Here is an 18617-nt window from a genome sequence, read left to right as displayed (position 1 = left end):
TTCATCCGAGATTTCTCTTCACTCTTTAATTCTATCCCATCTTTCCATTTTGTTTTATGTATTGCCCTTCTTGAAAACCCGTGCAAAGACTGGCAACTGGATTGGATGGAGGGGACACATGTTTAGGCAAGGGATACCCTCCAGGGAAGGATATAAAAACCTGTGAGGACATGAGTGAAGCACTTTTCTTTTCCTTGTCCTGAGTCTTGAATGTGGTAGAATTGATTGGTACTTGAGATGGAACATGCAATGAGACTTAGGATCTGAACTAAAAAACCTGTTGGAATTGAAGGAAGAACTTGTACTGGCAGAATCTGTTCCCATCAAACTGTGCAGAATTTGAAAATAAAAAAAACTTGCTGCAGATGTATATACCAGCCAGACATACTGTTTAAGGACATTATTTTTTAATTTTTCTGTGTTTGAGTGAAATTAGCAATCCTAACAAGCCACGCACATTCCATGGATTTGGTTCCCTCCGTCTTCTATGTGATTCCACTTCTCTATCATCATTTAAGAATGAAGTGCATGTATATTACAAAATTAGTAAGAAAAACTTCTATTGTTGGTAAGAAGGCATGTATCTGGGTAGTTTAATTGTATATGTTAGTGAACTTAAGAATCAAAATGTAATTGTCATGAAGAAAATAATTGTAATAGGATTTAATTTTGTTAGTAAAGTAACATTGAGCCAACCTTTTTTTTGTTCACGTTAGTCCCATATGACCACATGCTATGGATGACTACAAAGATCTCAAATAAAATCTGTTGAATGTAGTAGAAATACTCTATTAGTGAAGAACTGCAAAATTTAGAATTAGCCACATAATATTCTATATTCACAGTTTTAATATAGCGTTTAAAGACTAATTACTCTAAAATCCTTGGCTATAAGGTGTGGCCTATGCACAAGGGTGTATGCGCAATAAATGAAAAACTTAAGCATCATAATGAACCAACTACTATGTAAAGGTATAAATTGCCAGCAGTAATCAGCAGTTGCCAAAAGTGCTTCAGAAGTAGCCAGATATCTCCAAATGCTTTCTAAAATAGCCAGAATTATTGTTGCCACATTTTTGTTTTTAAAAGTCTAATTGATATGAAATAAAATTAAGTATGCATATTCTGATCACATTTTGTTGTGCTATAATAGTAATAATGATTTTAAAGCATTTGAGAATATTAGCAAAACTGACCAGCAAAACAGCATACAATTAAATGATTGTAGAGATTTATGTAAATAATGTCATTAATGATGCTGGTTCTTTTCTTATTGGTTTTATTCTGTAATTGTACTCTAAAAACTTGGTGTGAATAAGAGGGCATCTTATACACAAGTAAGTCAACATTCCTTTACAACCAATACATCACCAACTGCCGTAAATAATCGGGCTAACTTAAGGATATATACGATTAAAGATTATAAATAAATTTGGTATTTGAGGTAGGCATTAGGCGCAATCTCTTATTAAAATTAATAATTATAATATTTACAATAATTTAGTTTAAACTGGAAGAAAAGAATCGGCCTGAAGCAGGACTTGAACCCGCAACACCCGCTTACTGTGTGGTCGCGTTGCCAGTTACGCTATCCAGTTGCGGGTTCGAGTCCTGCTTCAGGCCGATTCTTTTCTTCCAGTTTAAACTAAATTATTGTAAATTATTATAATTATTAATTTTAATAAGAGATTGCGCCTAATGCCTACCTCAAATACCAAATTTATTTATAATCTTTAATCGTATATATCCTTAAGTTAGCCCGATTATTTACGGCAGTTGGTGATGTATTGGCTTAATGTTATCGGGTTTAGTGAGTGTTTATTTGTATTTCTTTACAACTTTCACTTTTTACGACTTGTATTTAAGGGCAGTCTATAGCCAAGGTTTTAGGGTAATTCTCCATGTGATATATTTAGAGTGAAACTCTTCATCCTGCTTATATCTAACAGAAATTGATAAAAATTATAAACTGATTCTAAATTATTTGTAATAAAAGAATTAAAGATTACAGTAATATTTCATTTTAATGAAACAGTTGTACTAATTTTAATTAAAAATAATTTGTAGACACTGAAACAAGAAATATCAGGCAATCAGTCATCTCTCAATGATTTACTTCAATTATCTGAAAATATAAATAAAGAAAGTCCAGAATCAAGAGTGAAGAATCAAGCAGCTCAACTTGTTTCAAGGTTTCAAGTTTTAGAGAAGTCCTTAAAAGTAAGTCATTTTATTAGTTTACAATTAAAATTTCTTTCACTCGAAATAATTGACTAAATTCATTCATCAATGTTGTTGTCAATATGTTTTGTTTCAATCTTCCTTGTAATGAAAGATAATATTATTTAATAAAAAATTTAGATAACCAAATTTAGATTCCTAGATATTTGTTAGGCTGCAATTTAAAAAAATTGTAGACCTATAAAGTGCCACTAGTATCTTTTTTGTTTATCTGTCCGTCCTTAATCTTGAGAACAGCATGAGATAGATGAAAGTTGAGAAGATATGGAATGCTTAGTGGTAGGAGGCTCCAATTAACTATATATATATAAACTCCTGGTTTGGATCGAAAGTCACGTTATTTTAATTCAAAAATTTTTTCCTGAAGGGAGTTAGATAGATGACCTGCATGACTCTAATGTTAACAAGAAAAGTATGATGTACAGGGACAAGACATTACTAAAATCGAGAACACTGTGACAAAAATTTGAGATCTGGCATTGTGATGACATCACAATAAACAATAATTCATTTTTTATTATATTTTATATTTTAGACTACATATAAATACTACATTGTTTTATTCATATTTAGATATTAGTCATTAATTAATATGTTTAACTTTTAATTATGGCTGCTTATTAACTTTTTTAGAAGTCATAAAATAGAGTATTTATTCAAATTTTTTTTTTTAATATAAGAGGCATTTTATCTCCATTCTTGGACCTTTTTGAAATCAAATGCACTCAGTCTAGTAGATGACAATATTGGCATTTGCTAATTACATTCCCATACAAAAATTATTTTACATTGTATTGATTTTTCTTTTGCAACAATTTTTAATTGTATATTTGTTTTTTCGCGGAACACTTGAAGTGGCTTCACAGTGCACTTGTGTTCTGTGGACCACTGATTGAGAACCACTGTTCTAGTTTAACACTTCATAGGCCACTGTACAGGCAATACAGCAAAAAAAAAAACCTCACTCAAAAACCTTTTCGTGCAGTATATATAACTTTATTCTAATGTTTTAGATCATTGGAGAAATAACTTCACAACAAATGAAACTGGAAAGTAATACTAATAAAACCCTCATTCAACTTAGAGCCTTCCAGTACTGTTTAATGATAAACACATGTTTAAAGACAAATGTTTTCAATCTAGGCGAGATCTTCCTCAGGTCTATGTGAAATGGAATGTTAACATAATTCAAAAAAACTAAACTTTCAAATACATAAAATACAAAAATTGTGCAGTATTAACATAACTACAGGAAAAGTACAAGAAAAAGTATAAAAATAAACTTTAAAAAATATTAAAAATTGACATAGCCAGTATATTATTATGATGACACAATCACTTTATGTGCTTGCATCTTATGTACAGTACATATAGTATTTTCCAAACATATGACAGGCATTGATCCTTTTTAAAGTTTATACAGTGGCCCTTGTTCTTCAATTTAAAAATTTCCATGGTCTAAGTACATAAAAATCCTGGAGGCCATGGAAATTTTTCTGCACTTTGTATTATTTTAGCATTGTTCCATAGAACAGAAACCAATGGGGAGTCAGCCAGTATATATGGTACATCACTAATGCCATGCTATAATTAAATTTATTGATGTCATTTTTATCTGTCAATGATCTCCTAGTAGCCTCTATATAACATAATTCCTTTTTTCTCCTGCTGTCTGTTATGAGGATTGTGTAAACTCTTGGAGTGTAAAATGGATCTATTGGCTCTTTATCATTGTGCAGTAGTCTATATATTGCAGTATTCCTTTTAAATGTTATCTTTCCCTCTGTAACTTTATTTAACTTTTTGTATATTATAGAGGGGATATACTCCTATACTCCATAATTGTGTCCTTGTTATTCGTTTCCTTCTTTGTTGCATTTTTCTTCTTTTCTCTTAAGTACTTCTTTCTTAGATTAACTATATTCTTATGTTTATATCCAAATCAGTGCCCCATGGTTTTGATATATTCCAGCTCCTTATCTCTGTCTTGTATGCTGACACAGTGTGTATGGGCTCTTCTTATCCAGATCTGAAGGTTGCTAATTTGTAGTTTAGTGCATTGTAGAATAACCATGGATTAAATGCAGATTATATGTGAGTTTCTTGTAGATTCTTATGTTAATCACCCCTACTTTAAGCCTAGGCTCTATGTCTAGAAAATGTGCATTCCTATCACTTTCTTGTTCCAACTCTAACATGAATCTATATGGTCTAAAAATAATGTCATTGATGAAGTTTACTATGTTAGGCCTTCCTCTCCATATTATTAATAAGTCATCTATATATCTGGCAGACTGATGTTTTCATTGTGTTTTGGCAAGACATTACCTTCTATACAATAAAACTATTTTAAGAATGTTATGTGTTGATTAACATTATAAGCAAGAACAATAATTTATTAATATATCACACACAATTCTGTGTACTATATATGAAAATGTAATGCATAGTCTTAAATGTTTAATTTCAAGTAATGTGAAATGGACACATTCTTCCTCTGTTTTAACTTATTTTCCATCCTTCATCTTATCTTTTTAGATAAGATGAAGAATAGAAAAGAATATTTCTTTTCTACTTGGTCAAACAGTTCTTTTTTCAGGTCAAACAAATTTCAAAAATTGCCAAATCCTACCCAAATTTGTTGTCATCAATTTTGAATATTAATTGAAAGATTAAATTCACAGGCTTTGTTATATTATGAAGTTTAATAAGATTAAAGCATATCTAACTTATTGTTGAGAATATTAACAGAAAATTATTTATATTCTCCACAATATAAGCAAATAAAAGAAAATACAGACATTGAAGTTAGAAAAACAGATTACATTGTACATTGTACATGCCCACGATTTCAATTTCATTATTTCGTCTTGGATGATGAAACTGGTGCCCTCAAAGAGAGTATTTCATACAAAGGGATTATGAATCCAGGTGGTTATTGGTTGGATAAAGGAGTGGCTGGCTTAAAGAGGATTAAAAATTCTGTTCTAAGAAAATATGTCATCTAAAAGAGTGGCCATCTGGAGAGGTTTTACTGTATTAATAGTTCTAAAGTAATAAAGCAGAATGGAGATAAGAAAATCAAGAACAATAATATTTTAGGAATGAGAATTTCTGTTATATCGATTTTAGTTTATTCTATATTGCTCAAATAAATATTGTTTTTATGATTAAAAAAAATTGGAATATTAATTAAAGTGTTATTTAATTTTTAATATATTTGATTATTCATGTTTTTTTTTAATGTTCTTTCATTTTAACTGTTTAATTTTATTTAATATCTTATAATTTGAGTGTAAGTAAACATTAGAATTTTATTATATTTTAGGAATTTGAAGATAAATTACAAAGTTTACTTCAAACTCAAAAGACATATGAACAGGCAAAAACAGATTTGAAAACTTGGCTAGAAGTAATGAATCAAAGATTAGAATCTACTTCAGATATTGGAAAAGATAAAAGTATATTGGAAAACAATTTGGAGACATTAAAGGTATTTATTTAAATTTAATAATTAATACATTAATTGTAAATTATGAAAAAAGAGATATATTAATAACTATTGTTTTTAGTGGTTTTAAATGAATAACATAGTTATAAATATTTTACACTAAACATTAAAAACAAAAATTTTATTCAGATATGAAACTTGTTATTGAATAATTGAATATACAATTAAATAATTATGAGTAATTGAAGAATGGCTAGAATAAGTGGTGATTTAGAAAAAATTTTATTTTCAAAAGTTTTTGAGTTTAAGTCAATTTAATTTCATTGTTTACTTAGAATTGCAAAGTAGAAAGCTTTATAATTACAGTCAAACCTGTTTTTATGCGGGGGATAGGGACTGCATAAAAGAAAATGCATTAAAAAAATCGCGCGAAACTTCACGAGTGGCTATAAAAAATAGTTTTCGCAACACAATTAAAAAATATTTTTTTTTATGCGGTGAATAGGGACCGCATAAAAAAAGTCTCACGTAGAAAATAACTCGAAACCGTACGAAATAACTAGGAATTGCTTTTTTAACTCCTTGGGCCTTTTTTTGCAACACCTAATGGGGAAAAAAATCCTCTAAGAATTTTAATTTTTATATTAATTAATTATTTCCACTTAAATACGAATCTAACATTAAAAAGTTAAAAATAATCGTTAAATAATGATTTTATTTGATAAATATAGCTGCAGGAAGTGTTATTTCATTTAACAAGGCCTGAAATTTCACACCTGCAGTCTAAAGCTGGAGGGGAGCTAACTTACCGCATCTGTTCAAATATAACATAATATTTATGGTTTTTATGCTATTAAAATAAGAGGGGACCGAAATAAACGTATGAGAAAAAAATTTTACTGAATAAAAAATGAAAAAACCTGCTGATGTCATAGAAAACAACCAATAGAGTTTTTAAAAATTTTACAGGAGTCAATTATGTTCCAATTTGATTGAAATTTTCATATACTGCACAAAAAAAAAATCGCACAGAAAAAGACCACACAAAAACAGGTTTGACTGTAATGTACAAGTAATTATAATTTTATATCCATACTTTTTCTGGAAATTTAAAATTTCCTATTTTACTCTTAAATTTAAAATTTCTATTTCTATTTATTCTATAGATTAAAATCTGAAATAATAGCTATATGTTGAGCTATCAAAACTTTAATTTTAAATTTTAAATTAAATCAAATTTTATATTGAAGTTTGAGATTGCTACATATAACTATTGTAAATATCCAATAAGGCAAATCATGTTTAGTTAAATTGACACTGTTAATATATTCATCAACAAATATGAGAAATGTATTTTATTTTGTCAACACTTATAATTTTAAACTAATTTCTTGTTGAATTTGCCAACACAGTAGAGTCCCAGGAACTTCACTCTTGATAACTTGACAGTCTATAACAGGGGTGGCCAACTTTTGTGCACATAAGATCTACTTTTTATCGTAAAAATGTGTTGCAATCGACTCGTTGTCATAGGCATAGTCTAAGTGGGGAGGGGGAAGTGTGAAATACATACTATGTTTATACACTGTTTCAGTACGAAGTGCACTCACTGCTTATGAGTCGAGTCATAACTGCATGCATACAGTTGCGTTCGGTTACAAATATAATACATTAAGTCAAGACATCGCTAGCGATCGACCAAAATTAGCTTGGCGAACGACCGGTCAATCACGATCGACTTGTTGGCCACCCCTGGTCTATAAAACTCATCATGTCATTCAAAATAGAAAAAAATAGAAAAATATATATATATTCATTATGATGATGGATTAATTACCATTTTATATATATATTTTCACTGATGACACTTGATAATAGCATCAATTCTATGTATGTTAACAAACAATATAACCTTTTTTCCAAGATGGCTCTGAAAAATGTCACAATGCAAATGTCACTAACTTGAAAGTAGCCACCAAACAGCCAATATTTTTTTTTTAAAATTAAAATTTAACCACAAATAGAAATAGTCACTATTGTTATGTAGTTAATATGTATATGAATTTGCACAATACATTTACAAAAATTCTACTATTTAAACTGCTATGCCATAAAACTCATCATTTTTGGTAACTCACCATCATTTCAGTCTACATTAAATCAAATTTGTGGGACCCTACTGTATACTTCAACAATATCGTTGTTCATCTTCATTCAAAATTTGAGAGCATTCATGTTATTGTTGGTCACAAGAAAGTGTAAGATAAATCATCTAGTCCCTCAGTTAGTGTAATTAAAATTATGGGCTAATTAAAGTAATTTTAACATTTCTAATTTATAAATTTTTCTATTATTGTATAAACTAAACAATAATTAAAGTATTTTTTATAATAATAATTAAATGATTTAATGAAAGACAAGATATAGTTTAATTTGTTTTCTATATTATAATTATAACAGCTTTAGCAAAGTATGTTTGTACAGAAATAGAATAAAAACAGAAAGTTTTCAAATGAGACATTCAAAATTTAAATAATAATAATATATAATAAGAATACTTTTATAAATTTTCTTAATACTTAAAAACTTCATTATAAATTAAAATAATTGCTTTTTGTACCACAATGGTTTTAGTTTGTCATATGAAAACATTTGAAACTGTTTTAAAACATTTAAAAGAATCTTTTATAATAATTAGTTAATGATTTAGAAAAGGTCATTTTGTAAGAAAAGTTTTATAAAAGAAATTGTACACTCAAACCTGTTTTTGTGCGGTCTTTTTTGTGCGATTTTTTATATGTGCAATGTGTTTTGTGCAATTATTTTTGTGCAGTATACCAATTTGATTGAAATTTATATACCGCACACAAAAAATCACACAAAACAAATCGCACAAATAAAAAATCGCATAAAAAAAGACCGCACAAAAACAGGTTTGAGTGTATTGATTTTGAAGAAGAGATTTTCTTTCTGAAAATATTTAATTAAATAAAACTCATAAATTCTTTGATTTAGGCTTATTGTTTTTATACCAGATTATTTAATATAAAAATATCAGAAACAAAATAAGAATGTTGTTTAATTGCTACTCATTCTCTTGATATATCCTTTAGTTATAAACATAAATTTTTGTAAAGAGAACAAATCACACAAGGAACACACCAGTAATTGACTATTCCAACAACAGGAAATGCATTTTAGGCCTTCTGCCCTCCTCAGTCCTTTATTACAGATCTTTGACTATTTTTTAAAATTATGTTAGTGACCGCTGGATAAATCAAGCTTTATAAAAGTGAAAGTAAATGTGAATTTCTATAAGGTTGATCAAAAAGAAATAAGTAAAATAAAATTAAAATAAATCTATGATGAAGTTTAAATTGTTTTTTTAATTTTTAAAAATTTTACCATAGTTTTATTTTAATAGTCAAAGATCTTTAATAAAGAACTGAGGAAGGGCAGAAGACCCAAAAGCATTACCTGTTATAATAAAATTGGAATAATCAATTACTGGTATGGTTTGTTCTCTCCAGCAAAATTTATGCTTATAACGAAAGAAAATAAGAATGATTGTATTAAGTATGAGTAAAAATTTATACAAATGTACTACGTAAATATAAAGCTAAAAGGAAAATATTACAAGCTAAATACATATATTCTATACTGAAATAATAAGACATTAAATGAAACCTACCTGTTCTAACAGATATTTATTTATAAAAATTTTTGGAAATTTAAGTTAGAAATAAAATATTTAAAACAGATAGTAAAAGAGAGTTTTAATTATGAATTAAGCATCATTTAAAACTATATCTTAAACCATTCTAAACACTTTAAACTGTTTAAAAGTGTTTAATTTGAATATTTTTAAACAATTTTAACAAATTGATTTTTTCAAACTGTTAAAAATTTATATGTATATTTTATTTTAACTATATTTTATTAAATATAGTTAATTTTATATATGTATTTTGATTTAACTATAAATTTTCTTATAAAATACATAATATTTTTTATAGGTAGTGTCTTCTAAAGATGATATATATATGTAATTCAAAATAACTAAAACTCGTTTATGTATTATACATAAATATATATTATTTAAATTTTAATATTTTGTTAATTATTTAAAATTTAATAACTATTATTGTTATTAGGATCTATTGTCCAAAAAGGAACACAGTTTAGTTTTACTTAATGCCGTTACCGACGCGGGAGAAACTATTTATTTAAATCTTAGCATGACTGGAAGAGATCATATTCGAGGAGAAATGAGATCGCTAAGAGAATTGTGGATGTCAAAATGGAAGAAAGTAAATGAAGTAATTAAAGCTATAGAAACAGCTTTGATGGCTTGGAGTACATTTGATGATAGGTAAATTAACATTTTTAAAAAACAGTTTAAATTATGACCTGAAAATAAAAATGTTTTTTGAGACTATTTATGAATTATAATTTCTATTTAATTTTTTAAATTATTACAGTTATTTAAGGAGTTTAAACATTTTTCTTGAAATAAATTTAAGTCTTTCTCCTGGAATTGTTTATATAGCTGTAAATTATAAATGTTAAATTTTTTTCTGATCAAGTGAAATAACATCAAACAACCAGAAATGTACCTTTTGTAGTTATAGTAGAATATGTCCTTTTGTGTTTAATTTTAATTAATTTTATGAATTTATTTCTATTGAAATTTAATGTATGTAAGTTGTTGTACCCATTGTATATTTATAAGCTTTATTCTAAAAATATCAAAAGCATGTTTTTAATTAAAATTTAAGTAAATTCAGAGATTTTTTTGACCTTATTTATAAAAATTTGGACTTTGATAAAAAAAAAAATCTAACTTTTATAAATAGGATTTTAATTTGAATTTATGATTAATGCCTCTTGTCCTTGATTATAAGTATTGTAGAAAAATGTTTACGAGAACCTTACTTCACTTAAGGACTTGTTACATCAAGGAGAAGAGCACACAAAAAATAGAAGATGACAATTACTTTTCAGATATTTATTGCAACACACATCTGTTTGTTCATCAGATTTGTGTTACAATACAAAAGCAATAAATATCTGAAAAGCAATTGTCATCTGCCAGTTACTTTCCTGGCTGTTATATATAACAGAGGAAAAATGTGGCGATTGGTCAAAAAATGGCCCCAATATTTTTACATTTTTGGGATTAGGACACCTTGAAATGTCAAGAAAAGAAAAAGAATTCGAGGATAATTCCTGTATGTATGGATGTTAATGTGTGTGGGTGTGTGGGGCACGATTTTGTTTACCCTGTTTGAAGCTTAATAACTCATGTGCTTTCTGTTAAAAATTTCTGAAATTTTGCAGGGAGATTTGTTTATTAGGGGATTGATGCTATTAAATTTTGGTGGTTAAAGATCAAGAATGTGGGGAGATAAAGGGGGATTGTGTGTCATGTTGAGTAGGGTCAGACTTAATGATAATTTTACCCATTATTAGCATTTACAATTTTTATAAAATCCATCCCAATCTTCAAAATTAAGTTTTTTGCCATTTTATAATAATTAAAAATGTAAACAGTTTTTTAATGAAATATCACAACAGATAGCACCACCAGAATTGTAAATGTTGCTGGGAAAGTTAAGCGATTTGTTGTTGGTTTATTTTTGTGCACTCTTCTTTTTGAAGTAACAAGTCCTTAAATAAAGTAAGATTCTCATAAATGTTTTTCTGCAATAATTCTAATTTGAATTCATTTATACATAATTCATAAATTTATAATAATAAGAAATTACACTGTCTTTCAGTAAAGTCATTTACTCAAAAAGTTTATATTATTATTATATTTAATATTATGTATGGTCTGCCTGAAGAAGACATTTTAAAATGTCAAAAGTAGTTTGCTTGTAGATAAAAACTTTTTTAAATAAATGACTTTCATCCCAAAAGACATTGTAGTTTACTCTTATTTTAAGTTTTGCGTCATTAATGAGTACATTTTATATTTTATAAAATTCATACTAATTGCCTTATAATTATCCTTGGTTTTTCTCATTATGAATATTTGAATTTGATAAATATATGTTATACTGTATAAGTTATTTATTCATTTATTAAGATTTATTATAATTTTCTTATAACTTAGTTGCAACCAAGTAATTGCATGGTTAGTGCAAGTTTCTGATCAAGTTGGTTCTCAAGTTAAATTGAAACCAAGTTTAAGTGAAAAAAAATTGCAGTTTCAAAACTTGAAAGTAAGCAAAATTTAATTGAAATTATTAAGTATATAATTTTTTACAGTTCAATTCAGTTATCTTATTGGTCACATTTCTTTATAGTCAGTTCTTCAAGATATTCTATCTCATCAATCTATCATAAACAAACTTCAGGATAAAGCCAAACCTCTACCAGAGACTTCTGCAGTTCAAAAAGCCAAAGATTTACAAACACAATATAATGATTTAAATTCTACAATGAAAGTAAGGAAATATCTATGAATATATTTTTGATATAATGAAATACTGTTAAACTATTTATTTTAATGCAATATGTTGATGGATATAATTAAGTTTGATTTATTATTGATGATATATATTTGGTTGTCTAGAAACATATTGAAACATGTGAAAATTATGTCAATGAACATGAAACTTATCAACAAAATTTTGAAAAATTTCAAGATTGGTTGAGGATTCTTAAAGCTACTATTGATTCTAGTTTTGATCACAATGATATTGACACTTTGAAGACAAAATTAACAGCAATTAGAGTAAGTTTTTATTTATAAATTTACTGTACACATCTAAAATATATTTAGAAAATTGTCTATTTTTTTAATTTTGATATACAATTTATATTGTTAGAAATTACAAACGATAAATTTCTAAGTATTAAAAAAAAATTAAATATGAAATTTAATATTTCTTACAGTCTGTTCTTGATGCCGAAAATGATGGAAAAGAAAAATTAGCTGAATTAAATACAGAATTACAGAAAATATTACAGCATACAGATAGTTCTGGCTGTTCTGTTCTGACTGAAGATCTGAAAAATCTGGAAGATGACTGGAACAGCTTCATTAATCAATGCAAGATTAATCAAGAAAGTTTATTACAAACAATAGCTGATCATGATAATTTTGAGAGTGTATTAGGAAATCTTGAAGGTTGGGTAACAACTAAGGAAGGACAATTACGTGATCAGCCCCTACGAAATTGCCTGGAAACAAAGCTACAACAGATAGATAAAATCAAGGTAAACTCGTTAAATTTCCACACTATCATATTATTGGCAGGCCAAAATGTAGGTGTTCTAATTGCTTATTTTTTTTTAATAATGGAAATGATATATTTTACTAATACGAATTTACCCCATTTTTCCCATTTATTTATTTAGATTCAATATACAAATTTTTTGCTGCAAACAATTTTTCAAATAATTATTTAAATAATAAAATTATTATTATTATTTTCAATAAATAATGAAAATTTTATTATTTATTAATAAAAATACTTTATTATTTTTACTGTGTTATTAATAATTATTTCAAAGATTGATTACAATGATTGAAGGGTTATTTAAATAAATTAATGAAATTTTAACAAAAATAGATTAATATAAAATTTTTGATTATATATTTGGTAACATTTATTAATTGTTTTATTCTCTTATTTTCATGGGTAATTAATATACCATGTGTACAAAATTAATATGATGAGAGCAATAAGTAAAAATACTAAGTATTACTAAATTTTGCTATAATTTAGTTGATCCCTAATATATATGCTTATATGAATTTATAAACTAAATAATTATTTATTTTGATAATTATTTATTTTATATTAAAATAAATAATTATCAAAATAATAAAACAAGGCTAAGCAGATAAAAATACCTTTATGTACTTTTCATTAATTACTTTTCACAAATTAATTTATTAAAATATAATAATAGCGAGTGATAATGAGAAGTACATAAAAATATTTTTATATTTTTATTATATAGTATCCTTTAACAAAATATAATGCTGTGATTTAAATATATTTTTAAATCATGCAGAAAGTCTTCAGCAATAACTATTGATTTATGGTTACAAAATAATAAATTATAAAATTTGATCTAACTTTATGTTTTTATTATTATGCTGAGTTATTTAAATTGTTTATTCATAAATAGGAATTAGAAAAAGATGTTTGTTCAAAAGAACCAGAAATAATTTCTCTCTCCACTAAAATTGAACAAGTTAAAGGTGAAACACTGCTAACTCCTCAAATGGCAAAACTAAATAGCAGGTATCAAAGTTTGAAGAATAACGTTAAGGTAAAAATTAATAATTTAATTAATTTTTCAAATAACATTAATTTTATAAATTATGTGCATAAAATTATTTTATTTATAATCTAGGAGGCAGTTAAAAAATGGGAGCAGTATTGTCGCGATCATGAATTTTTCGAAGTAAAACTGGCAGAAGTGGAAAAATGGTTAGCGGAGCCTGAAAAGGAACTTCGGCAATTGTCGGTTTTAACGGGCGATATGGCTTCTCTACAAGAACGAAAATCTGCACTTGAAGTAAAGAAATATATACATTTATATATTTTAGTTCTCTTGTGAAATTAAAATTATTATAAAAGTATTGACAAACTACATAAATAATTTTAATGTAATCAGGATCAAGTTAGCCATTTGGATTAATAAATAAAAATTGAAACTAATTTAAGAAAAATATTATTCTACTTATATAATTAATTTGAGTTACCAAATATTATGCAATGAAACTTAATTTATAAAATGAATTTTTATCTAAAATTGGTGATTAGATCTAAATTAAACCAAATAAATTTGTTCTTCTTAATTGTATGCAAAGTAATTTTTTAAGAATTTTTTTAATATTCTTAATATAACCCAAGTTTGGTAGGAGTTGAGTAGGATTACCAAGAAGGTTTCTTAAAATAAAATATCCTATAAAGCAAAATTATTTGGATAAAGAATTTAATTATTATTATTATGGTCATATTTAAAATGATAAATGTTGGAAATTATTCAAATTATCAAATATTTTGGTTTAGTGGTTGTATAAAGTAATAGCCAATTACAACAAAACAGATTTTTGAATTTGTTGTAAGAGAAAACAAATGTTTACTTTTGGTTAGTTATTAAACTTTTTTAAATATTGCATAAACATGAACTGTAGAGAAGGAATGAGAATGTTGTTTTATTTTTATATTAATTATTAGCAGTATGTTTGAATGCTTTTATTGTTTAAGATAACTCACAGATTATATTCAGTTGGAATATTGGAATTTTTGGATTTGCCAGAACATATTGGATTTAGAATGAATTTATAGTAGTAATAATAATCATTGAGTTGTGATAAGTGGAATGTAAAAGACAAATGATATGAACAAGCCACGAGGAACGAAAATTTTATTAGCTGAATTATTTAATTAACAGGATACTAATGCCCATCACAGAGACAAATTTTCACGGATATATTTATAAAGTCTCTGCTCTCGTTCGGAATTTTAGAAACAATTTATGTTACACTTGATACGATTAGAATTAACTACTTATAACTATACTTACAACTAACCTTAACCTATCACTACAACTAATAGAAATAGATAGAGGAAGAAAGTAATAGGAGTCTACCGGTAGTTAGACAAAAGGGGTCCTGATCTGGGAGGTCAATTACAATGGATGTCCAATCCGTTAGCATCGGGTTTTATACTATGCGGTGGATACTCAATATGCACCGAGATGTTTCTTGAGACTTCACAGGAATGGATCTCTCAATTAGTTCTCGATTCTGTCTCACCTTTTCTATCTGGGCTCTATTCGTTGATATTTGTTTCATGCACATTCCAAAGGAGTCTCCCTCAACCTTCCTTCTCGGTGTCCAATTCAAAAGTAGTCATTTTCTCACCCCATGTCTCCCAATCGCCTCGAGCAGGACCCCCTCCCTGTTCTTGTTGGCGAAACTACCAATCAGGACCCATGAAATTCCCGCTCCTGTCAGGTGACAGGAAAGGGTCATTAGAGGAAGGAAGAAAGGGGATAGGAAAGAAGAAAGGAGCTCTAATTCTATATACAAAATTTACAAAACAAAATGGTGGACAGCCACAGAGTAATATTGTGATTGACACAGATGATTTAGTAGTAGATTGAAAACATTTGTCTAAAAATTAAGTATATTGAAGTTCTTTACTGGTGATTTAAGGTTTTTAAGGTGTGTAATTGTGGTTTGTACATATACAGTCTGGTATAGAAGTCGAATGTAATTTTAGGAAAAAGCATTGTTTCAAAGTTTTGCTTTTGCATAATAGATATAACCTGTTTAAAGTTACTTTGCAGTGCTATTAATAAACAAAAAATCATTTTAATAAATTTCTAAAAATTTAAAATATTTTAAAATCAATTTATAAATACTAATTTTTAAAAATTTTGCATTTTAGATTCTTGGTGATCAATTATCTCAGTCTAATAGTCAAATTGAAAGTCTGATTGAAGCAGGTGAAAAATTATATCCTCACACTTCACCTGATGGTAGAGAAGTTATAAGACAGAAATTGAGGTATATGATACATAAATTTATATATATATATATAGATTTAAATTAAAATTAATATATATATATATGTTACAGTAAAAACCCGTTTTTAGTTAAAATGCGTTTTAACTAGTTGAAACTAGTTTTTACTGGATGTCATTGTTAAAACCCATTTTGTCTAGTTAAAACTAGAATTTACTGCTGTACATGTTTTGATTTTAGATAAAACTAGTTTTAACTTTTAACATTATTAAAACTAATTTTAGCTACATAAATATGTTTGGGGGAAATAAATAAAGTGATGATTGGGATTAAAACATTTGTATTATTTAATACCATATTTATTGAAAATATTGGTCACACATCTGTGTTATTAACATTAATTAACCCTTTGTCCCCGAAGGCACCGATCGATCGGTACCTTGGCTTTTTAAACAAAACTTCGAGGGTACCGATTCATTGTTACTTTGGTAAATATCGTTTTTTGTAAAATTTATTAACAACAGATATAATCTTGTTCGATATGAAGTGAATAAAGTATAATAATTTATTATATTAGTTGATAGCAGTATAAAATTTTGATTTCAAACAAATGTTTGATATAACGTGTGATAATCTCACAACGAATAAACATACATGCATAAGTATTATATCGAATTGTACAAAACAATATTTTATGTCTTTCTGGCTTAGTGCTGGCAAACAACTATGTAACTAGACAATGTTAATTTTCACAAAATGTTACAAATTATCAAGTTTATGTGTCAGTTCTGATATATATTATTTTTTTTTCTTATAAATTTTTCTAATAAAATGTATTGAAAAATATCGTATTTAAAGCTAAAGATATTAATAAATGTAAGTGGATTTTTTTCATATAGATATAATGATAATTTGATTTTTGGTGAACTTTTAAAATAATATCGCCTGACTGACCTATATTGCCTTAAGAGGGATTGCAAAATAAACGTAAACAAGATGTCGGGGAAAAAGGGTTAAAGCGATACAAAATTCATCATACGTTATAGGAATGTGTTAGCTGAATGACCTTGGTCGAAACAGTTTTTACTAAGCCATTTTGTTAAAACCCGTTTTGTCTAGTTAAAACTAGTTTTAACTCAAATTCATTTTTGACTAGCAGTAAATTCTAGTTTTAACAATGACATCCAGTAAAAACTAGTTTCAACTAGTTAAAATGCGTTTTAACTAAAAACGGGTTTTTACTGTAACATATATATATGTGTGTGTGTATGTGTGTATTTTATATTTTTCCAGAAACATAAGGAGCCGTTGGGAAGCATTAATGGAAGGAGCAGCCACTGCTTTACGTCGTTTGGAATCATGCTTACAACAATTAAGTGCTTTTGCTTTGGCACAAGAACAATTGATGAAATGGCTACATGATGTTGAACAGTCAATGGATCATCATACAGAGCATAGAGGATCACTACAAGAAAAACGAGCTCAGTTGCAAAGTCATAAAGTATGATATGGAAGAATTATTTGAATAATCTAAAAGTTATTTGAATGCTTTATATTAAATTAATATTATTATAAAACAGGTAGTTCATCAAGATATTATTTCTCATAAACCATTGGTTGAAAATGTTTGTGAAAAGGCTGAACAGTTAGCTACTACTACAGCTGACCATTCATTACCTGCATATATAAAAGGAATGAAGCAGATGTATGAGAAAATGTGTGCAAAATCAAAGGTAAATATGAAATTTTTAAATAATTTTTTTATTATATTAATTATAATAAATACATTAATAAACTAAAAATTATAAAACATGTCATTTCATAAGGATTTTTCTAAACATTGTGAGAGCAATTTTTACTAAATCATGTTAAATGATTGAACACTATGAAGTGCTTATACAGAATGATTCTCTAATTAGGAACCCAAATATTCCTCAATAACTTGAAATTTAATACCCAGAGTTTTTATTTCATATCTAAGTTTGCATGTTTTCTTTTGTGTTTTCAATAAGATGAATGATGATGATATGAAGTTGAAGATTGATATTGTATAGAATTATGCCTCTGATTATACTACAAAATTCAAAATTTTAATCATATTTTGCACCTAAAGTAATGATCTTATTCTTAAATGCAAATTGACTAATGAAATTTTTGAGTTTATCTATATATATCCCAGGCTTTTCTTGGACTTTCTAGAAACAGCATCATTCTTAAAACAAGAATGCTATTGAGACAGTCAGTTGTTGAGGAAGAAGCAATGAATTCTTGATGGCAAACTCATTTAACAGACTTTTCTCATTAATAATGTCAATGTTTTGTTATTTTGTACATATGCATATCTAAAAGATAATAAAATATAATGTATTCAAGTACAAGTATATTGTTTTTATTGGGATATTTATGATTTCATTAAAATAATGA

General features: G+C 27.0%; 1 protein-coding gene across 1 annotated transcript in view; it reads left to right on the top strand.

The window, feature by feature from the left end:
- The window catches only part of LOC136978534 (muscle-specific protein 300 kDa-like), a 232983-nt gene that overhangs the window by 118162 nt on the left and 96204 nt on the right, over positions 1-18617 (top strand). The window contains 12 exon segments of the mRNA XM_067274254.1: positions 2068-2220; positions 5570-5734; positions 9847-10064; positions 11811-11919; positions 12004-12144; positions 12273-12434; positions 12596-12919; positions 13841-13984; positions 14069-14233; positions 16117-16235; positions 17487-17694; positions 17774-17926. Coding sequence (XP_067130355.1) covers positions 2068-2220; positions 5570-5734; positions 9847-10064; positions 11811-11919; positions 12004-12144; positions 12273-12434; positions 12596-12919; positions 13841-13984; positions 14069-14233; positions 16117-16235; positions 17487-17694; positions 17774-17926 — 2061 coding nt within the window.

This window comes from Centruroides vittatus, unplaced genomic scaffold, assembly GCF_030686945.1.
Source record: "Centruroides vittatus isolate TY-2023 unplaced genomic scaffold, ASM3068694v2 contig_546, whole genome shotgun sequence".
Lineage (NCBI taxonomy): Eukaryota > Metazoa > Arthropoda > Arachnida > Scorpiones > Buthidae > Centruroides > Centruroides vittatus.
The sequence above is the reverse complement of the archived record's forward strand: the minus strand, read 5'-3'. Positions and strand labels throughout refer to the sequence as shown.